Genomic DNA, 23878 nt, shown 5'->3' on the forward strand with positions numbered 1-23878 from the left:
ATCCTCATGTCTCTCCCCACTTCAATCTATACTTCACGCTGCTGCTTGGATCGTCTTTGTGCAGAAACGCTCTGGGTGTGTTACTACGCATCAGGCAATCTACGCATCAGGCAAAAACTCCCCACTCTCGGCTTCAAGGCTGTCCATCACCTCGCCCCCTCCTACCTCACACCTCCCTTCTCTCCTTCTACAGCCCAGCCCGCACCCTCCGCTCCTCTGCCGCTAACCTCCTCACTGTGCCTCGTTCTCGCCTGTCCCGCCGTCGACCCCCGGCCCACGTCCTCTCCCTGGCCGGAATGCCCTCCCTCCGCACATCCGCCAAGCTGGCTCTCTTCCTCCCTTCAAAGCCCTACTGAGAGCTCACCTCCTCCAGGAGGCCTTCTCAGACTGAGCCCCCTCCTTCCTCTCCCCCTCCCCATCCTCCCGCCTTACCTCCTTCTCCTCCCCACAGCACCTGTATATATGTATGTTTGTACATATTTATTACTCTATTTATTTTACTTGTACATATTTATTCTATTTATTTTATTTTGTTAATATGTTTTGTTTTGTTGTCTGTCTCCCCCTTCTAGACTGTGAGCCCGCTGTTGGGTTGTACTCCACAAGCGCTTAGTACAGTGCTCTGCACACGGTAAGCGCTCAATAAATATGATTGAATGAATGAATAATGATCAGGATAATCATAACTAGTTGGGGAAACCTTGTTGGAGGAGATGGGATCTTAAGGAGGGCTATGAGGGTGATATGGGCTGAGGACTGATGGATTTGTGTAGGATGGGCGTTCCAAGCTCTGGGGACAATGTGAGCAAGGCGTCAGAGGCTGGCAAGGCAACAAAGTACAGTCACAGGAGGTGGACTTGGGAGGGGCAAAGAGTGCAAGCAGGAGAGAAGGGAGGAGGGCTGATAAATACGATGGAAAGCCTGGAAGCCAATGGTAAAGAGAATTTCCTTGACAGGAAGGGTGACAGGCAACTAACTATTGGAGGATTTTGACAAGAGGGGAGACACACACTAAGTGTTGTTTCAGAGAGTTACTCTGGGCAGCCCCTTGGGGTATAAACTGAAGGGGGAAGATCAGCGAGGTGATCAATACAATGGCCAATTGTGACGTGATGAGCGCTTAAACCTGGGTAGTGACTGCATGGATGGAGGAAGGGGCAGACATGTAAAATGTTTTTTTTGGGGAAAATTGGCAGGTTTTAGCAGCAGATCAGGTGTGAGAGTAAAATGATAGTGAGGAGTTGGACAATATCAAGAAGGTTGCAGGCTTTAGGAATAGGGAGTATAGTAGTGTTCAAAACGGAGATGGGAAAATTGGGAGAGTATAAGAAGTTTAGTTTTGAACATCATGAGTTTGAGGTACCAGTAGGCCACCCAGGTGGAGGATATCCTCAAGACGAGATGCAGGATTCGATAACAGGGCTAGAGAGTAGATTTGATATAATTATCTTGCATCTCCCACAGTGCTTAGTACAGTGCTTGGCTATAGTAAGCACTTAAATGCCACAAGTAGTATCATTATTATTGAGAAGCAGCCTAGTGGACAGAGCATGGACCTCGAAGTCAGAAGGACCTGAGTTCTAATTCCAGCTCTACCACCTGTCTGCTCTGTGACCATGGACAAGTCCCTTCACTTCTCTCTGCCTCAGTTACCTTATCTGCAAAATGGGGATTAAGACTGGGAGCCCCGTGTGGGACATGGACTGTGCCCAACCTGATCTACCCCAGTGCTTTGTACAGTGCCTGGAACATAGTAAATGCTTCACAACACCATTATTATTAGTGAATCATCTGCATAGAGATGTTAGCTGAAGCCACTGTGAATCAACAGACTGTAAGCCCTATGTGGGACAGGGACTGCTGTCCAACCTGATTATCTTGTACCTACCCCAGTGCTGAGACCAGTGCTTGGCACGTAGTACGCATTTAACAAATATCATTAAAAAATTGATAATAATAATAATAATAATAATTTTGGTATTTGTTAAGCGCTTAGTAAGTGCAAACCACCGTTCTAAGCGCTGGGGAGGATACAAGGTGATCAGGTTGTCCCGTGTGGGGCTCACAATCTTAATCCCCATTTTACAGAAAAGGTAACTGAGGCACAGAGACTTGCCCACAGTCACACAGCTGACAAGCGGCAGAGCCGGGATTTAAAACCATGACCTCTGACTCCCAAGCCAAGGTTCTTTCCACTGAGCCATGCTGCTTCTCTAGTTCCCCAAGTGATTGAGTTTAGAGTGAGAAGAGCAGGAAGAGTAGTTGGAGAGGCAAGAGAGAGAACCAGGAGAGTTGAGTCGGCATAACCAAGATCAGAAACCACTCTGAGGGGAATGGGGTGGTTCGTAGTGTCAAAAGTTGTCAGGAATCAAGGAATACAGTATTATTTTAATTACAAAGTCTAAAAAAGCAAGAATAGGCTCCTCTTGAAGAAACCAATTCAAGATTGCCAAATATGCCAAAAACATCTGTTTTGCATTTCCATGGGCGTCTGAGACTTTCATCAGACCAAGTCTGGATCCACTGGCCCAATATTGGCTTTTCTGCCTTCATTTTCAGATTTTGAAGCCAAAAAAATTTAGGCCAGGGAAAATGTAGCTAATAATAATAGTAATAATAATAATAACTGTGGCATTTATTAAGCACTTATTATGTGCCGGGCACTGTACAAAGCACTGGGGTGGATACAAGCCCCCTGTCCTGCATGGGGCTCACAGTCTTAATCCCCATTTTACAGATGAGGGAACTGAGGGACAGAGAAGTGAAGTGACTTGCCCATGGCCTCACAGCAGACAAGTGGCGAAGCCAGGATTAGAACCCATAACCTTCTGATTCCCAGGCCATGCTGCTTCCCCAAATCTGCAGCTGAATCTGTAAACACTTCATGAGCTCCATTACCAATCTGATAATACTCCACGATTCCTCTCCAGGCGGAGATATGGAAATGTGATAGAAGTAAATAAAATGGTTTTCCCAATTTCTAGATTTCAAGAGTCCTTAACCCATACCTTCTCTCACCCCACCTTCCAGTGTTGTCTTGTGGCTGTGCCACTAAAGGCTCAGTTGGAAGAGTGTCCTATTCCAAACCATGACAATACAAATAAAGTGCTGGTCCCCTCACCTACTACACAGAGTGATGGCAAGTGTCAGGCAGCAGTTTTTTGCAGCAGCTAGTCTCTAAACCCTACATTCTCCTTTCCCACAATCCCTGCCCCTGTTTTTGCACAGTAGATACAACAGATATAAAAATAAACGGAGGAAAGTTGACTGCCGCTTCAGTACTTACTGTTCATAGGTGAAGTGGAGTTGGGTGCTAAGCCTCTTAGCTTCTTCAGCGTATTCACTGCCACATTCAAATAGATATTCCGACTGGTACTGCGTTCATAAGCCACCTTCTCCTCTGAGAGAGCCTGACAATAAAGCATGCTTTGTTTAGATGTAGATCGAAAAAAAAAAAGCAAGCTATTACCATGAATGACCAAATAGAAGAAACAAAAAGATCATCTAAATACTATAGAAATTAAAGGACACTTCAGTTTTCCCATTTCCTTGAGCTGAAGGGGTCTATGAGGTTCCAGAAGTCAAATATTGGTGCACTTCAGTACAAGCAAGTTTCTTCCTGTTCCCGTAAAATCACTTCTGTCTAGGCAGGCTGGAGGAGCAGGTCTGAGGGTCTCAGGTCCAAGAACACTGCCAAATAGATGTTCCCTTGAATCAATCAATCAAGAGCATTTTAGTGCCAACTGTGTGTGGAACTCCATAGGAAGCATTTGGGAAGAGTACAGTAGTGGTAAGGGACACAATTCCTGCCCTCAAGTGGCTTACAAACTAACAGCGGAGGGACAGGCACAGAGAGGGGGAGAGACTAGAAGGCTGGAGAAGTGAAAAAGCACTTAATATTAAGTATACAAATTGATAAGTACAAAAGGGTCCCAAATGGCTGTGGGTGTAAAAGTGCAGAAGTGGCAGTTGAGAAGATATAACCCAAGGAGAAGAAAATGCATTAGGGAACACCTCCCGGAGGAGCTGGAATTTCAGAAGTGAAGAGGCCCAAGCAGGATAAAGCAAGAGAATTGAGAACAAGGAACAGTGAAAAGGTCATCTTGGGAGGAAGGAAGACTGTAAGTTCGGGTGTAGTGGGAAAAGCAAGCTGAGAAGTAAAAGAGGGAGTGGTAGTAATAGTGATGGTATTTATTAGGCAATCACTGAGTAAAATGCAAGGTTTAAAACAGACATTGTTATTGGCCCAAAAAGGGCTCACAGGTTAAGTACGGGTGAGGGAGAGAACAAGGTAAATAAAACAAAAGGAAGGTAAAACAAAGAACAGGAAGTGATGGAAAAAAACCAAAATAAATATCATAAACGTTTCATGTTCCTGACTATCTAGGTGGCACTGTTTAGAATCTAAGTCACAAAAGTAATTGCCACAAGAACCCAAATTCTACCATTCTAAGAGCTTGGAAAATATGCTGCCATTTCATCCTTATCCCGCCGTGACAGAATGAGCAGATGTTGAGGGGAATGGACGCTGCAGGGCATCTTCTGGGTGACGGGGCTGGAACCTCAGTATCGGGGGAGCGGGAAGAGACCTCGGGCTGCTTTTTCTTATCCCGCTGAGATGAAGAGAGCAGGATGGGGGCCCAGTGAGAGAGCTGATGGAATGTCTTAAAATCAATAAACAGGAGTTTCAGGACATGTGTGCAGAAACACATTTCAGAAAAATGACCTTTGCAATAGAAGTACGGACTAGACAAGGAGACCAATCATCAGTTAATCAATGCTATTTATTGAGTGCTTACTGAATGCAGAACACTGTACTAAGCACTAGGGAGAATACAATGGAATAAGTAGACATGGTACCTACCCTTAAGGAACTTACAATCTAACAGTGGAGACAGACATTAAAATAAATTACAGGTAGGGAAAGCAACCTAGTACATACCATGTACATAAGTTCTGAGGAGTGTCAGGTGGGGTGAGTACGTAAATGCTTAAAGTACATGGGTGAAGCATTAGGGAGGTAAAATAGGATGGGAAGTTGAAAGATTAGATGAGAAAGAGGGTGGAAGGCATAGGAGGAGCCAGAAAGAGACTGAGAAGGAATGGCCAGAGAAGTAGGAGAATCAGGAAAGAACAATGTCAAAGAAACCAAGGATAATAATAATAATGATAGCATTTATTAAGCGCTTACTATGTGCAAAGCACTGTTCTAAGTGCTGGGGAGGTTATAAGGTGATCAGGTTGTCCCACAGGGGGCTCACAGTCTTCATCCCCATTTTCCAGATGAGGGAACTGAGGCCCAGGGAAGTGAAGTGACTTGCCCAAAGTCACACAGCTAAGTGGCGGAGCCGGGATTTGAACCCATGACCTCTGTCTGACTCCAAAGCCCGTGCTCTTTCCACTGAGCCACGTTGCTTCTCTGATGATAGTGCTTCCAAGAGAAGGGAATGGCTGCAGTGTCAAAGCAACAGCCTGAGAGGTTAAGGGAAATTAGGATGGAATAAAGTTCATAAAATCTGGCAAAGAGGAAGTCATTGGTGACTTTAGAGAGGGAACTTGGAGAGGGAGTGGAGCAGGAGGAAGCCAGACTGCAGGGAGGTAAAGAGGGAGTGGAGGCAGCAGGAATACACTGTTCGTTCAAGGAGTTTGGCCAGGAATGGTACAGGGGCAAAAACTGGAGGGTACAGTGGGTTTGGGAAGAGTTCTTTTTTTTCCTTAAGACATGAAATACATGGATATGTTTGAAATTGCAGGGGAAGGAGCCATAGAATAGTGGCAGTCAGGATGAGAAGACGGGTGGGTACAAGTGTACAGTGCTTCACGCTGTGAAGCAGCGTGGCTCAGTGGAAAGAGCACAGGCTTTGGAGTCAGAGTTCATGGGCTTGAATCCTGGCTCCGCCAATAGTCAGCTGTGTGACTTTGGGCAAGTCACTTCACTTCTCTGTGCCTCAGTTACCTCATCTGTAAAATGGGGATTAAGATTGTGAGTCCCCCGTGGGACAACCTGATCACCTTGTGACCTGCCCAGCGCTTAGAACAGTGATTTGCACATAGTAAGCGCTTAATAAATGCTATTATTATTATTATTATTAAGTGCAAAGGAATGAGATGAGGTCAGAAGCACAGGCAGAGGGGATAAATTTAGAAAAGAACCAGGAAATCTCCCATTAAGAGACGCTGGAATCGATAAATTGTATACACTGAGCATTTACTGTGTTGGGTGCAGAGCACTGCATTGTTTGGGGGCGTACAATGTAGCAGAGTTGGTAAACATGTTCCCACAGCACATACGTATATATCTGTAATTTATTTATTTAATCTATTTATTTATATTAACGTCTGTCTCCCCCTCTAGACTGTGAGCTCACTGTCGGCAGGAATGTGTCTGTTTGTTGTTGCATTGTACTCTCCCACATGCTTAGTGCAGTGCTTTGCACAGTAAGTGCCCAATAAATATGATGAAACGAATGAATAGAAGGGGAGACAGACATTAAAATAAATTACAGACATAAACATAAGTGCTGCAGGGCTAAAGGTAGAGTGAATACAAATTCAAGTGCAAGGGTGAGCAGACGGGAGAGGGAGTAGGGGAAATGAGAGCTTAGTCAGAGTAGGCCTCTTGGAGTAGATGTGATTATAATAAGGCTTTGAAGGCGGGGAGAGTGATGGCTGTCAGATATGAAGGGGGAGGGAGATCCAGAGTGGAGACAGGACATGGGCCAGAGAGATAAGATCAAGGTACAGTGAGTAGGTTGGCATTAGAAGAGAAGTGAGTGTACTGGGTTGTAGTAATCAGTAAGGTAAGATAGGAGGGCAAGGTGATGGAGTGCTTTACAGACAATGGTAAGGAGTGTCTGTTTGATGCAGAGGTGGATAGACAACCACTGGAAGTGTTTGAGGAATGTTCGGTTACGGGTCTCCTTCTATTCTCCATCTCCACCCACTCCCTTGGAGAACTCATTTGCTCACATGGCTTCAGCCACCACTACTATGTGGATGACACCCAAATCTACATCTTCAGCCCTGATCTCTTCCTCCCATCACCTCAAACTTAAATGTCTAAAACAGAACTATCTTCCCACCTAATCCCTGTCCTCTCCCTGACTTTCCCATCACTGTAGATGGCACCACCATCCTTCCTGTCCCACAAGCCTGTAACCTTGGTGTTATCCTTGACTCCTCTCTCTCATTTAACCCACACATTCAATCCATCACTAAATCCTGTCAGTTCCACCTTCACATCGCTAAAATCCGATCTTTCCTCTCCATCAAAACTTCTACCATGTTAATCCAATCACTCCTCCTATGGCACCTTGATTACTTTATTAGCCTCTCTGCTGACCTCCCTGCTTCCTGTTTCCCCCCACCCCAGGCCATTCACCACTCTGCTGCTGGGATCATTATTCTACAGAAACATTCAGGCCTTGTATCCCCACTCTTCAAGAAACTCCAGTGGTTGCCCATCCATCTCTGCATCAACAGAAACTCCTCACCCTTGGCTTTAAAGCACTCAATCACCTTGCTTACTCCTACCTCACCACGCTACTCTCCTACTACAACCCAGCCCGCGTGATTCCCTACTCTACTGCAAACCTTCTCACTGTACCTAGATCCTATCTCACGGCTGACCTCTCACTCACATCCTGCCTCTGGCCTGGAAGAACCTCCCTCCCCATATACGACAACTACTCTCCCTTGTTTCAAAACCTTATTGAAGGCACATCTCCTCCAAGAGGCCTTCCCTAAGCCTTCCTTTCCTCTTCTCCCACTCCCTTCTGCGTCGCCGTTGCTTGCTCCCTTTATTCATCCCCCACCAGATGCATAGCACTTATGTACATATTGCTGTATTGTACTTTAAGAACTTAGTACAGTGCTCTGCACACAGTAAGCGCTCAATAATTACAATTGAATGAATGAATATCTGTAATTTATTCATATTAATTTCTGTCTCCCCCTCTAGACCGTTGTGTGCAAGGACTGCATCTACTTATTGTTATATTGTACTCTCCCAAGTGCTTAGTACAGTGCTCTGCACAAAGTAAGCGCTCAAATACAACTGACATGAACTGAATGGTTTTGTAGGAAAATGATCTGGGCAGCAGAGTGAAGTATGGACTGGAGTGGGGAGAGACAGGAGGCTGGGAGATCAGCAAGGAAGCTGATAGAGTAGTCAAGGAGGGATAGGAAAAGTGCTTGGATCAAGGTGGTAGCAGTTTGGAAGAAGAGGAAAGGGTGGATTTTTGTGATGTGAAGGCAGAACTGACCGGATTTGAGACGGACTGAATATGTGGGTTGAATCACAGACGAATCGAGGATAATGCCAAGGTCATGAGCTAGGGAGAATGGTGGTGCCGTCTACAGTGATGGGAAAGCCACGGGGACGACATGGTTTGTGTGGGAAGATAAGGAGTTCTGTTTTGGACATGTTAAGTTTGAGGTGTTGGCGGGACATCCAAGTAGAGGTGTCCTGAAAGCAGGAGGAAATACGAGACTGCAGAGATTAAAAAGCACAGAAGCAGTGTGGTCTATTTGATAGAGCACGGGCCTGGGGGTCAGAAGGACCTGCGTCCTAATCCCAGCTCCATCATTTGTCTGCTGGGTGACCAGAGGCAAGTCACTTCACTTCTCTGTGCCTCAATTACCTTATCTGTAAAATGGGGATTAATACTGTGAGCCCCATGAGAGACATGGACTCTGAACAACCCGATAAGCTTGCATCTACCCCAGCACTTAGTGCAGTGCCTGGCACATAGTAAGCACAACAAATATCTCCAAAAAAAAAAATTATGAGGGCTAGAGATGTAGATTTAGGAACCATCTGCATGGGGATGGTAGTTGAAGCCATTTGATCGAATGAGTTCTCCAACAGAGAAGGTGTAGATGGACACTAGAAGTGGGCCGAGAACTGAGCACTGAGGGACTCCCACAGTTAGGAGGTGGGAGCCAGAGGATGAGCCTGTGGAAGAGACTGAGAATGAGCAGCCAGAGAGATAGGAAGAAAACCAGGAGAGAACAGTGCCAGTGAAGCCACGGTTAGATAATGTTTCCAGGAGAAGGGGGTGGTCCACAATGTCAATGGGAGTCGAGTGGTGGATGATTAGGATGGAGTAGACTCCATTGCATTGGGCAAGAAGGGGATCATTGGTGACCATTGAGAAGGTAGTTTCCATGGAGTGAAGGGGGCGGAAGCCAGATTGGAGGAGGTTGAGGAAAAAATTGGAGGACAGGAAGTGGAGGCAAGCAGGTACAAACAATTTGTTCAAGGAATTTGGAGAGGAATGGTAGGAAGGAAATGTGGAGATACCGGGAGGGATGTATGGGGGCCAAGGGAGAGTTTTTTTAGGGTGGAGTATACCTGAGCATGTTTGAAAGCAGTGGGGCAGAGCCATAGGAGAGTGAACAGTTGATGATGGCGGGCAGGAAGGGAAGAAGTGAGGGGGCAAGTGTTTTGTTAAAATGCGAAGGGATTGGGTCGGAGACCCAGATGGATGGGGTAGATTTTGAGAGGAGGCAGGAGACTTCCTTCACTGCTGGGAAAGATGGGAAAATCAAAGCAGGAGAAGGAGAAAGTGAGGGAGGGACTGGAGAGAAGCAGGAAAGACTTTAGGGAGATCTCACCTGTTCATTTCAATTTTCTCAAAAGTACATGGCCAGATTAGGGGCAAGAGAGGGGGAAGAGGGAGGACGAGGGCATTGAGGAGGGAGTTAAACTTCGGAAACAACGGGTGACGGTAATGGACGTGGGAGTCAATAAGGAGGAAGAAGCAATACTGCCAGGAGGAAGAGAAGGCAGGGTTAAAGCAGGTGAGGATGAATTTAAGAAAGGATGAAAGAGTGCATGAAGCGGTAGGGGCAGGGTCTGGAGAAATGAGGGAGATTTTGAAGAGTTTATGGCTGATGGTTTCAATTTTACAGTGCGGGGGACGGAATGGTGTGAGAGCCGTATTGGGGGACAAGTAGCAGGCCAACTCTTTCCCCTTTCCCAGCGAGTGTTGGAAAATGGGAGATAAAACCCCTTCAGGAGAGCAGCGGCAGAGGAGACAGTGTCATCTGGGGACAGCCAGGTTTCAGTGATGGTGAGGAGCAGTGACTGGATCAGAAACGGGTTGAGGATGTAAGGCAGTTTGCCCACATAGCAGCAGGGGTTCCACACGGCTGCATCTGGCATTTGGCTGGAGCTGTACGGCAGAGGAAGGGACAAAGGGATGGCATGAGGGGTGGAGTGCAGTTGAATGGGAACGAATTGCCTGGGACCAGGATAGAGTGATTATATGGAGTGGTTCAAGGGGACACAATGAGATCAGAGAGTCTTAAGGGAGGTAGACTCTAGATCATGACATGAAGTGACAGTCCAGGGAAAGCAAGGCAAATTCTTGATCTGGAGTTTCTGTGGTGTCTAATTAGGGATCTTTCTGATGGTTGTAACAAGTTGTTGCCAACTTGTACTTCCCAAGCGCTTAGTACAGTGCTCTGCACACAGTAAGCGCTCAATAAATACAATTGAATGAATGAATGAATGGAATGGTGACTCGCTCCCAGCAGGAGGGGCAGGTGGGAAAGGGTCTCTGATGTACATTGAAGCAGCGCTGGGCTGGGCCGTTAGTTGAATCCCGGAAGGTGATTGAAGCTTGGAGGGAGGGCAGCAATGAGTGGATGAAGAAGGGTGGTCGGGTTCTCAGAAGTGTATCTAACCCAGGTCAATCGGGTTCCCTGGTGGGGATTCGGACCAGATGAGTACAGTTCTCAGATGTGGATTCAGGTCACCTCAGTCAGGCTCTCTGGTGTGGATTTGGTTGGGCCACCCAGAGAGACAACACGTGGTGGGGTTCAGTCCCCAGATCCAGAAGTGTCATTTCAATGACAGACGGTAATGTTTCTGTGGAGTTTCCAATAATGTAAAAGTCTTAGACTTGGAGGGGCAAGCAAAACAAGAGTGGTTTTCGGGGCAGATTCGAGCTGATCAGCAATGGGGGAGCAGACTAAGGTGGTCTCGGAGACTCAATTCAGTCCCAATAGACGAAATTGTAGTCGTAACATAAAAATAAGATGTAATAATAAGCGCTTAACAAATACCATAATAATAATATGTATATAATTATAATTATTATTATTGTGATATTTGTTAAGTGCTTACTATGTGCCAAGCACTGTTCTAAGTGCTGGGGTAGATACAAGGTAATCAGGCTGTCCCACGTGGGGCTCATAGTCTTCATCCTCATTTTACAGATGAGGTAGCTGAACAGAATTTCAGTACTGAACAGTATACAGTACTGAAAGGCAACAGTATCAAGTGCATACGGTGTGCAGAGCATACTAAGCACCAGGAAAGAGTACACAGATGGGAACTAGACACAGACTCTCTCTCAAGGGGCTTGCAACTTACAACGGTGGAGTTTCCAATGTTAACATCACCTTGGGCACAACAGAGTTAGTAGAAGGAGCAGTCTCAGTGAGGTGGGGGGCGGCAGGATGAGGAGTTCGGATCTGTGGTCCCTACTGTAGTCACTGCAAGCTGTTCCTTTAGAGGTTTCCAGTTGGGCTGCCCACTACCCAATTCTGGCTGGGCTGGTGAAAGGTTCGGCTCAGCGGCCCGAGACCAGTGAGGAGGCTAATAGAGTGAAAGGAAGTTGGAACTGCCTGGAATGGAGCACTGGTAAAAAAGATTAGGCCAGGGCTGCTTATCTGACATTATTTCAGAATGGACTTGGTTTTTTTTCCTTCCTTCAATGCTGAGTCTCCCTGGTTCTCCAATGGAGAAGCAGCTGTCTGTCCCTGGTTTATAAATCTTTTGAAATCTTACTGTAAGCAGAGTTGTTAATGGGGAGACAAATATGGGAAAACAGTGGTTGGTTAGAACCCAAAGGGATGATTAGCACTTTGGCACCTAACATGCAAGACAAAAGCAACGTTCAGGGTAGCTGCACCAGTGGTTGTCTCCTGGCATTCACAAAGTGCCTCAAAAACTCCAAGTCCCAAACTGCAAGTTCCATTTGGGAGAGGGCTTTCCATCTTTTATCATACCATACGTAGGTGGGGAAGGGCTTTCCCCAGAGAATCCAGAATCAATCTGTTTAGGATGGCTGGCGATCCTGCCTTGGGGACCAGGAACCGTCTTCCATCTTCGGGATTCCAGTCTTCCTGAATGATATGACCATCTTGGGGCTGGCATAATGATGGGGTCTCCGGACCAGACCAGAAAGTCCATGGCAATGCCAAAATCACAATGGGATGGGTATGTGGGGAAAAGCCAACCCATGCTGTAGTTCTTCCATCTGGCATGATGAAGCCCCCCATCAGCCCAGCCAATGCACCTGTGGGGCTCCCACTGTCCTCACCTGGATGAATGGTGAGCTGGAGCAGCTCTCACTTCAACAGGGGCCTCTACCGACAAACCCAACCCCCTAACCACCCATCACCTCCAACCCCCTGCACCATCCGCTTACCATTCAGGAGCCCCTGCTGATACCACAATCTAGCTAGGATTATGACAAATGTCTGGACCAGAGTGATGGCTATTTGGATTAAGAAAAGGTCCAGAAAATGATGTGGAGGAAAAACTGGCAGGATTTAGTGCCAGACTGAAAAATGAACATTAAAGGACTGTAACCAGTCAAGAAAAGTGCCATGGTTTTAGGCTTCTGGCACAGTGATGATGGATATGGCTTCCTTGGGGATTAGATCAGATAGGCCTGAAAAGTACTAACATAGGTACAGAAGAAATACATAGAGGTAAAGGAATTGGTGCCGTATGATCAGAGCCTAGATGCCCCAACGCTTTGTGTAGATGAGTATTTCACGCCCCAAAACTCCACAGTGCAACATTTTACATGGAGATGGATAGGACAATTCCTCCCCTTCCACCCCATCAAAGATACTAACCTTGTCAAAAGCTTCCTGGGATGATGAGCAGAATTTAAGGCACTCATCAATAAAGAGATTGAGATACCTTTGACGGATATTGGTGGGCACTTTGGCACCAAACTCCGTCGGGATAACTGGCCTCTTTAAGCTTGCACTCTGGCAGGACACAAAACAAAAATATGAAAGATGTCAGAGAAAGAGAAAATTGTAGATTGCCTTTCGCATTCCTCAAGACCCCTCTATCCAAAATAATCCCCAGACTTTTCCTTTCTGAAAAACTGCCTTTAGTTTCCAGTTGATGTATCACGCTCAGTCCTAAAATAACACTTTCCAATTGCTCTTTTATTACTCTAGCAGCAGGGAATTTGGGGTGAGACTTCTGTTGGGCAATTTTTCAGCAGTTGTTGAGGGATAAAATGAAGAGTACTAGAATGATGCACATAAAACCTGCTTTTCCTGTGACATACATTTGGAAAGCACTTGAAGGACAAAGGAATCACCTAAATTTACAAGCTGCAATTTTACTGCTGTTATAGATCTGACCCGGGAATGTCTTGTCAAGGGAAGGTGTCCTTTCCCAAAAGTATTTTTTATCTTATACCTAGGTCTTTATAAACAGCTAAAGGGGAAGCATGCCTGCTATATCTTCCAAGACCTTCCAGATTTAGCCAAATTTCCATGGTATTTAAGGATGATAATAATAGTGTTTGGTAAGCACTTACTATGTGCCACACACTGTAGATACAAGATAATCAGGTTCCATATGGACTCAGTCTAAGTAGGAAGGAGAACAGGTATTTAACCCTCATTCTGCAGATGAGGGAACTGAGGACAGAGAAATTAAGTGACTTGCCCAAAGTCACACAGCAAACGAGTGGCAGAGCGAGGATTAGAACCCAGGCCTTCTGATTCTCAGGCCAGTGCTCTTTCCACTACGCCCGTGCTGCTTGATTATCCTTATTATTAGGATAATCTAATGCTGAATTGTAAAAGAGTTTATATCATTTTAGGTTCAATAACCACAGTAGCAGTTCCTTAGTACCCGCTGCTAATAAAAAGATGTTTTTTTATTAGATGGTTAGAGAGCTAAAAATTAAGTTCAGACTGGCCATAAAAGGGGAGGTAGGAAGCTGATAATGTTTTAAAAATTACATTTCAACATTATCTCCAACTCTCAAGATGTCTCACTGCTATAGGTACTGTGGCAAAAGATTGCTAGGTACTTCAAATCTACAATTACAATCCAATGTTCCTACCTGAAAGGCAGGAATCAACCTTAACTATGAATAATAATAATAATAATAATAATTATGGTACTTGTTACGTGCTTACTTTGTGCCGAGCACTGTTCTAAACCATGGGGTAGATATGAGTTAATCTGGTTGGACACAGCCCCTGTCCAACATGGGGCTGACAATCATCATCATTTTACAGATGAGGGAACTGAGGCCCAGAGAAGTTAAGTGAGTTGCCCAAGGACACACAGCAGACACGGGGCACATCTGGGATTAGAACTCAGGTCCTTCTGACTCCCAGGCCAGGGCTCCAGCGGAGCTTTTAAAACCAAGAAAGAAGCTTACAACTCTTCAGAGGAGTAAAATTTCTGAACTTGCTTACTTGAAGAGTGGGCAGATGTGCTATCCTCTTCGATATGGATGTAGTGGTAGTCTTCGAAGCCATCCCAGCTAAAGTCCGGGCCTTCAAGGCTTGATTGATAGTTGAGCCATTGGCTCTTGGAATGCTACAAACTGAAACAGTCTTCTTGGCAACCTCTGGGACTAAAATAATTACGGGAGACATGATGATACAGAGAAACAATGTTCACCACTTTGCACCACATGATCAAGCAATACCAACCATTTAATGTTACTAAAACACGCATCCCGCTCTAGAAACACCTCCCTCTAGTCTGTAAGCTCACTGCATGTAGGATTGTGTCTACCTACACTTTTTTTTAATGGCATTTGTTAAGTGCCTATTATATGCCAGGCACTGTACTAAGCACTGATACACAAGCTAATCAGGTTGGACAGTCTATGTTCCACACAGGGCTCATGGTCTTAATCCCTGTTTTACAGATAAGGTAACTGAGGTTCAGCAAAGTGAAGTGACTTGCCAAAGGCTGTAGTATACTCTCCCAAGTTCTTAGTAGAGGGCCCTGCACATAGTATGGGTTCAATAAAACAACTGACTGAGTGATTCTGGGAGATTAGTCCAAATATGGTTTTAAACAACACTGTAGAAAGATGACATAATCCATCTTTGGCAAACTCAGGGAAATAGCCAATACTCATTCATTCATTCAATCGTATTTATTGAGCACTTACTGTGTGCAGAGCACCGTACTACGCGCTTGGGAAGTACAAGTTGGCAACATATAGAGACGGTCCCTACACAACAATGGGTTCACAGTCTAGATAACTGATGGGCTAAATGCAGGTTATGCCTCATGGTCAAGTCACTAATGCTGAAGCATTTAGTGTCTAAGTTATCAGTGTGATGAGTAACTGTTCTTGGCCCTATGTTCCACTCCCTCTTATGTCATGAATAAAACAGTCCAACAGACAGTGAACAAGGGACTACTTGCAGTGCAGCTTAGTGGAAAGAGACCGGGCTTGGGAGTCAGAGGTCGTGGGTTCTAATTCCGACTCCACCACTTGTCAGCCGTGTGACCTTGGGCAAGTCACTTCACTTCTCTGTGCCTCAGTTACCTCATCTGGAAAATGTGGATTAAGACTGTGAGCCCTACGTGGGACAACCTGATTTCCTTGTATCTCACCCAGCACTTAGAACAGTGCTTGGCACATAGTAAGCACTTAACAAATATCATAATAATAATAATAACAATTATTATTTTAAAGGCATAAAAACCAATCACCAGCAAACAGTCCCTTCACTGCATGGCCACCAATGACCTCTTCATGCCAAATCCAATAGCCTCTACTCCATCCTAATCACCCTCAACCTCTCAGCTGACTTCGACACAGTGGACCATCCCCTTACTCTGGAGCGAAGCAGGCGGGATTTTAGGAAATCATGTCTAATGGCTTCAATTTTATCAATATCGCCAGGTCATTAGGAGCAAGAGATGGGGAGGGGGATGGAGGTTTGAGGAGGGAGTTAAACACTTGAAGCAGCTAGAAAGAGCAATGGGCTTGGGAGTCAATAAGGACGGAGAAATAATGGTGCTGAGCAGAGGAGAGGGCATAGTTAAAACAGGTGAGGAAGAATTTGAGATCAACAGGGTCAGCCTGATTTCTGGATTTCCACCAGCAGTGGCATTCGACCAGCTAGTATACAGAAGTGAAGGAAGCAGACTTGTGGACGTAATCTAGGGCTATGGGTTAGTTGTATGAGACTAGTGAAGGAATAGAGGGCAGTTTCCGTCCCCTACATTCCACGGAAACTGCCCTCTCAAAGGTCACCAATGACCTCCTGCTTGCCAAATCCAACGGTTCATACTCTGTCCTAATCCTCCTCGACCTCTCAGCTGCCTTTGACACTGTGGACCACCCCCTTCTTCTCAACATGCTATCTGACCTTGGCTTCACAGACTCCGTCCTCTCCTGGTTCTCCTCTTACCTCTCCGGTCGTTCTTTCTCAGTCTCTTTTGCAGGCTCCTCCCCCCCACCCCCCATCCTCTTACTGTGGGGGTTCCCCAAGGTTCAGTGCTCGGTCCCCTTCTGTTCTCGATTTACACACACTCCCTTGGTGACCTCATTCGCTCCCACGGCTTCAACTATCATCTCTACGCTGATGACACCCAGATCTACATCTCTGCCCCTGCTCTCTCCCCCTCTCTCCAGGCTCGCATCTCCTCCTGCCTTCAGGACATCTCCATCTGGATGTCTGCCTGCCACCTAAAGCTCAACATGTCGAAGACTGAACTCCTTGTCTTCCCTCCCAAACCTTGCCCTCTCCCTGACTTTCCCATCTCTGTTGACGGCACTACCATCCTTCCTGTCTCACAAGCCCGCAACCTTGGTGTCATCCTCGACTCCGCTCTCTCATTCACCCCTCACGTTCAAGCCGTGACCAAAACCTGCCGGTCTCAGCTCCACAACATTGCCAAGATCCGCCCTTTCCTCTCCATCCCAACCGCTACCCTGCTTGTTCAAGCTCTCATCCTATCCCGTCTGGACTACTGCATCAGCCTTCTCTCTGATCTCCCATCCTCGTGTCTCTCTCCACTTCAATCCATACTTCATGCTGCTGTCCGGATTATCTTTGTCCAGAAACACTCTGGGCATACTACTCCCCTCCTCAAAAATCTCCAGTGGCTACCAATCTGCGCATCAGGCAGAAACTCCTCACCCTGGGCTTCAAGGCTGTCCATCACCTCGCCCCTTCCTACCTAACCTCCCTTCTCTCCTTCTACAGCCCAGCCCGCACCCTCCGCTCCTCCGCCGCTAATCTCCTCACCGTACCTCGCTCTTGCCTGTCCCGCCATCGACGCCCGGCCCACGTCATCCCCCGGGCCTGGAATGCCCTCCCTCTGCCCATCCACCAAGCTAGCTCTCTTCCTCCCTTCAAGGCCCTGCTGAGAGCTCACCTCCTCCAGGAGGCCTTCCCGGACTGAGCCCCTTCCTTCCTCTCCCCCTCGTCCCCCTCTCCATCGCCCCCATCTTACCTCCTTCCCTTCCCCACAGCACCTGTATATATGTATATATGTTTGTACATATTTATTACTCTATTTTACTTGTACATATCTATTTTATTTTGTTAGTATGTTTGGTTTTGTTCTCTGTTTCCCCCTTTTAGACTGTGAGCCCACTGTTGGGTAGGGACTGTCTCTATATGTTGCCAATTTGTACTTCCCAAGCGCTTAGTACAGTGCTCTGCACATAGTAAGCGCTCAATAAATACGATTGATGATAGAGGAGTGAGGGAGTGGAATTCAGTAGAGAGGGCAGTGTTGAGGGCATCAGTTTGTGTGTCAAGGGAAGATAGTTTGGGTATGGAGACTAAATGGGGCATGATGATTTGAGAAAACTGCAGTGGTTCAAAAGATTGCAAGTCTCTGTGAGAGAACAGGACAGATTTGTGGGGAGGGGCTGTGGAGGGGAAAAAGCAAGTGAGGAGGTTGTGGCCGGATAAAGGGATTTCAGAGTTGGTGAGGGTAGAGATTGTACAGTGACTAGAGATGAGGAGGTTGAGCAGGTGTCCAGGTTGGTTAGTGGGTGAGGTGGGGTGTAGCAGGTCGTCACTGGGGTAGAGGAGTTGGACAGTAGAAGCGCTGTCAAGGACATCCACATGGATACTGAAGTCCCCAAGGATCACGGTAAGAATGGAGAAAAAGAGAAGGAATGTGAGAAAGGGATCAAAATGGTTCAGAAAGTTGCAGGAGGGACCTGCGGGGTGGTAAATGACTATGACTAGTAACTGGAGTGGGTAGTAGAGGTAGATGATGTGGAGTTCAAAGCAAAGAGAGGAATGGGGGAGGTAGAATGATGCAAAAGCAGCACTGGTGAGTGAGAAGGGAGTTGACTCCTCCCCCTTTCCCAGTAAGTCTTAAGGGATTGGGAGAGAGTGAGGAACCCTCTAGAGAGAACAGCAGGGGAGACGGTGTCATCTGGGGAGATTCAGGCTTCAATAATGATGAGCAGCAGCAGTGACTGGGTAAGAAACAGGTCATGGATGAAGGGAAACTTTCTCCATGACCAAGCTGATTGCGAGGGCCGGGGGTGCAACCCACAAACCGCACTTGGCTGAGGCTGTGGAGAAAGTACTGGGGGAGAGGACAGTGAGAAAGGTAAGGAGTTGTTGGATGGGAGTGAGTTGAATGGGGCCAGGGTGGAAGGAGGGGAATGAGCAGGGGAAAAAAGGATAGATATGGGATGGGTGCGGGGAGGCCAGGAGGAGTGGGGAGAGTGCGGAGGGGTTGGATGGAAGGGGGATAAGGGGAATTGCTGGGAAGGAAGGACAAAGATGGGCTGATTAGAAGGAGGGGATCGAGGGGACTTGGTGGGGCCAGTGAAACAAGGGTTATAGGTGAGGTTATCAGCAGCAATAGCTGCTTAATCCTGGATTCCCTAGGTTAATTGCTGAACTGAATGTGAATCCTTGGGTCCTTGAGAGTGGAGAGGCAAGTGTTTGGGAATAACTAACTCCTCACCATTGGCTTTAAAGCACTCCATCACCTTGTCCCCTCCTACTTCACCTAACTTCTCTCCTACAACCCAGCCCACATACTTAGCTCCTCTGGTGCTAACCTTCTTATTCTGCCTTGATCTCTCCTGTCTTGCCACCGACCCTTGGCCCGAGTCCTGCCTCTGGCCTGGAACACCCTCCCTCCTCAAATCCGCCAAACAGTTACTCTCCCCACCTTCAAAGCCTCATTGAAGGCAAATCTCCTCCAATAGGCCTTTCTAGACTAAGCCCCACTTTTCCTCATCTCCCACTCCCTTCTGCATCACCCTTACTCCCTTTGCTCTTCCCCCCACTCCAGCCCCACAACACTTATGTATATATCTGTAATCTTATTTATTGTATTGATGTCTGTCTCCCCCCGCTTAGACTGTGAGCTAGCTGTGGGCAGGGATTATCACTGTTTATTGTGGTACTGTTCTTTCCCAAGTGCTTAATATAGTGCTCTGCACACAGTAAGTGCTTAATAAATACAACTGAATGAATAAAGAGAGGGCTGTGTTGATTTGAAGGCAGGCAGCTGTTGGTATATAAAAAGCCACATTGGTTTCCTCAGGGAGTCAGACAGCCACAGGCAGGGCTGCAGGGAGAGGGAAAATGAAGGAATGGCCTTCTAGAAAGTAAGCACTTTGTGAGCAGGGATCCATCTACTAACTCTGGTATATTGTACTCTCTAAATCTCTGAGTATAGTGCTCTACAGTAAGTGTCCAATAAATATCATTAATTGATATGCAACTGGAAAAACTCCCTGAAATGTTAAAACACTATCTTCTTCAAACCTAGAGCCACTGCTCCCTGTTAGGAAAAGACGTTCGGGACAGATGTTGCTAAAAAGCTGGTCCCTTACAACTAGCAAGAAAATACTCCCATCAAGGCTTTTTAAGACAGCAGGTAGAAAGATGGAATACATCCAAGATTCAGATAGGAGAACATTTAGCTAATATAAAGCAAGTCCTCACTGACCACCCTGCATCCTGTCTCTCCTCTCTCCAGTTCACACTCACTCTATTGCTTGGATCATTTAAAAAAAAAAAAAAAGTTCAGCTCATGTCTCCCCCTCCTCAAGAATCTCCAGTGGTTGCCCATCCACCTCCACATCACACAGAAACTCCTTATCAACTGGTTTAAAGCCCTCAATTAGCTCTCCCCCTATAATAATAATAATAATGGCATTTATTAAGCGCTTACTATGTACAAAACACTGTTCTAAGCGCTGGGGAGGTTACAAGGTGATCAGGTTGTCCCATGGGGGACTCACAGTCTTAATCCCTATTTTACAGATGAGGTAACGAGGCACAGAGAAGTTAAGTGACTTGCCCAAAGTCACACAGCTGACAAACCTCACTGATTTCCTACTACAACAACCCAGCCCACACTTCACTCCTCTAAGGCCAACCTACTTGTTACCCTTGCCCTCCTCAGGCTTGGGCTCCAAGGGACGGTCTCTGAGCCCCATGCCTAGAGCCTATGCTGCTACATCCCCAATCAATCAATCAATCGTATTTATTGAGCGCTTACTATGTGCAGAGCACTGTACTAAGCGCTTGGGAAGTACAAATTGGCATCACATAGAGACAGTCCCTACCCAACAGTGGGCTCACAGTCTAAAAGGGGGAGACAGAGAACTGAACCAAACATACCAACAAAATAAAATAAGTAGGATAGAAATGTACAAGTAAAATAAATAAATAAATAGAGTAATAAATATGTACAACCATATATACATATATACAGGTGCTGTGGGGAAGGGAAGGAGGTAAGACGGGGGGATGGAGAGGGGGACGAGGGGGAGAGGAAAGAAGGGGCTCAGTCTGGGAAGGCCTCCTGGAGGAGGTGAGCTCTCAGCAGGGCCTTGAAGGGAGGAAGAGAGCTAGCTTGGCGGATGGGCAGAGGGAGGGCATTCCAGGCCCGGGGGATGACGTGGGCCGGGGGTCGATGGCGGGACAGGCGAGAGCGAGGTACAGTGAGGAGATTAGTGGTGGAGGAGCGGAGGGTGAGGGCTGGGCAGTAGAAGGAGAGAAGGGAGGTGAGGTAGGAGGGGGCGAGGTGATGGACAGCCTTGAAGCCCAGGGTGAGGAGTTTCTGCTTGATGCGCAGATTGATCGGTAGCCATTGGAGGTTTTTGAGGAGGGGAGTAATATGTCCAGAGCGTTTCTGGACAAAGATAATCCGGGCAGCAGCATGAAGTATGGATTGAAGTGGAGAGAGACACGAGGATGGGAGATCAGAGAGAAGGCTAGTGCAGTAGTCCAGACGGGATAGGATGAGAGCTTGAATTAGCAGGGTAGCGGTATGGATGGAGAGGAAAGGGCGGATCTTGGCAATGTTGCGGAGCTGAGACCGGCAGGTTTTGGTGACGGCTTGGATGTGAGGGGTGAATGAGAGAGCGGAGTCGAGGATGACACCAAGGTTGCGGGCTTGTGAGACGGGAAGGATGGTAGTGCCGTCAACAGAGATGGGAAAGTCAGGGAGAGGACAAGGTTTGGGAGGGAAGACAAGGAGCTCAGTCTTCGACATGTTGAGCTTTAGGTGGCGGGCGGACATCCAGATGGAGATGTCCTGAAGGCAGGAGGAGATGCGAGCCTGGAGGGAGGGGGAGAGAGCAGGGGCAGAGATGTAGATCTGGGTGTCATCAGCGTAGAGATGATAGTTGAAGCCGTGGGAGCGAATGAGGTCACCAAGGGAGTGAGTGTAGATTGAGAACAGAAGGGGACCAAGCACTGAACCTTGGGGAACCCCCACAGGAAGAGGATGGGAGGGGGAGGAGGAGCCTGCAAAAGAGACTGAGAAAGAACGACCGGAGAGATAAGAGGAGAACCAGGAGAGGACGGAGTCTGTGAAGCCAAGGTCAGATAACGTGTTGAGGAGAAGGGGGTGGTCCACAGTGTCAAAGGCAGCTGAGAGGTCGAGGAGGATTAGGACAGAGTATGAGCCGTTGGATTTGGCTCCCCAGGCTGCTACTATCACAGAGCCCCGCCTAAAGAGCTTTTGCTGCCTCGGTGCTTTATCCCCACTGTTCCTTCCCTTTCCTTTATTCATTCATTCAATCGCATTTACTGAGCGCTTACTGTGTGCAGAGCATTGTACTAAGCGCTTGGGAAGCACAAATCGGCAATCGGCAACAAATCGGTTTCCTGACTTCAAACCACCGTCTGGGTTGAGGTCTGAGGTGTGGGGAGGGAGATTCAAGCCACATCGTTGCCCTCGCGGTCCAAGATGGCCCTGCAGCACAGAGGGGGCTCCAACCTGCTGATGCCTCCCCTCCTTCCCTGTCCCCTCTCACCTGCAGCACCCGCCACAAACACATCCCAACATCAAAGGGGTTGCAGCGTGTGCCACAGCCTGCAGCTGTTCCTGAAGCCGCTGCCGCTACAGGCCACCTCCAAAGCCCAGCCTATCGTAGCCTGGGACTGACCCTAGTGCCCCGTGTTTCCCCAACATCTTGGTATTTTGAGGGTGCTCCCCCACCCCCACCCAAGGCCACATGGCTCTAAAATGGCAGATTGGGCCACGAGGTGGAAATCAATGGACCGTTGGAGGAGGGACTAAGAGTGATGGACAGGGGACCAAGAGATGCCAACTTAATGCTCCACCACCAATGAGAAGCCATTGAACCCAACGGACAGCCCGGGGACTAATGAAGGTTGGCTCCGGTGGGAGCATCTTCGGGAGGCCCAAGCTGACTGTGTCAGGTCCCAGTGGGCTTTTGCAAATGAGAGGATTTGTTAAAACCCTGCCCCTGGGATTAACTAGTCAGGGTGCCTGACTAACAGCAAGCTCTGGTTTCTGTATTCTCGATGCTACATCTCACTGGGAGTAGTAGTACTACTGACTGTACCTCAATCTTATCCATCTCACCGCCAAGCCCTTGCCCTCTGGCCTGGAACTACCTCCTGCTTCATATCTGACAGACCACCACTCTCCACACCTTCAAAATCTTAATAAATTCACACCTCCTCCAAGGGGCCTTCTCCAACTTTCCCCTACTCCCTCTCCCTTCTGTGTTACCCATGCACTTGGATCTGTAGGCTTTAAGCACTTGATATTCACCCCCACCTTGGCCCTACAGCATTTATGTACATAACTATGATTTAATATATGTCTCCTCCTCTAGATGGTATGCTTCTCGTGGGCAGAGAACAAGTCTACCAACTCTGCTGTATTATACCCTCCAAAGTGCTTAGTACAGTGTCCTCTACTCATTAAGCATTCAATAAATACCACTGATAGATGTCAATATTGACAGGAAGGAAAAATCAAATAGCACAATAAGACAAACCAGTTCAGCAAACTACATTTTCCACAGAAAATGAAGATTCATTTTTCAGATTTTAACAGCTCATAACTGTCTTGGGAATGAGATTTTAAGGTTTACCCAGATTTACTGGAGAATTCCTTCTGAAATGGTCTTTATGCTTTTGTGTATTTAAACAAATGCCAATTAAATATTAAATTATTGAGCACTTAACAGTGTGCAGAGCACTGTACTAAGCACTTGGGAAAGTATGACAGGCAATATTCCCTTTATTGATAACTAGAAAACTGAACTGCTTTTAAATGGCTCATTTTACCATATATATGTGATTTGCATAAATGTATTCCTCATTTTATATCCATATTTTTACAATACAATTTGTGTTCTTCCCCTTATTCATACTCACTACTTGGTTCTTAGTTTATTTAAAATTCCAAATAGTAGACAGGGATAGGGAGAGATAAAAGGTTAAAAACTCAAATCATTTCATTTTAATTCTATTTAGTATCTCTTGCAAACATTTAGTACGAGACCGGATTGAAACCAAAGGTTAAGACTTTTGGAATACCTATGGAACTCATTTAGGGGTGCTATCCCTTATTCTTCACTTACAG

The 23878-nt window shown here is 46.8% G+C and overlaps 1 protein-coding gene across 1 annotated transcript in view; it reads right to left on the reverse strand.

Annotated features, from left to right (window-relative positions):
* REXO1 (RNA exonuclease 1 homolog) overlaps window positions 1-23878 on the reverse strand; it is a 123164-nt gene that overhangs the window by 33239 nt on the left and 66047 nt on the right. Inside the window, exons 5-7 of the mRNA XM_038770601.1 lie at window positions 14479-14639; window positions 12880-13017; window positions 3287-3410 (exon numbers count right to left, since the gene is read on the reverse strand). Of these exons, the coding sequence (XP_038626529.1) occupies window positions 3287-3410; window positions 12880-13017; window positions 14479-14639 (423 nt within the window). The remainder of the gene's footprint in view (window positions 1-3286; window positions 3411-12879; window positions 13018-14478; window positions 14640-23878) is intronic.

Source organism: Tachyglossus aculeatus, chromosome X2 (assembly GCF_015852505.1).
Source record: "Tachyglossus aculeatus isolate mTacAcu1 chromosome X2, mTacAcu1.pri, whole genome shotgun sequence".
NCBI classification, from domain to species: Eukaryota; Metazoa; Chordata; class Mammalia; order Monotremata; family Tachyglossidae; genus Tachyglossus; species Tachyglossus aculeatus.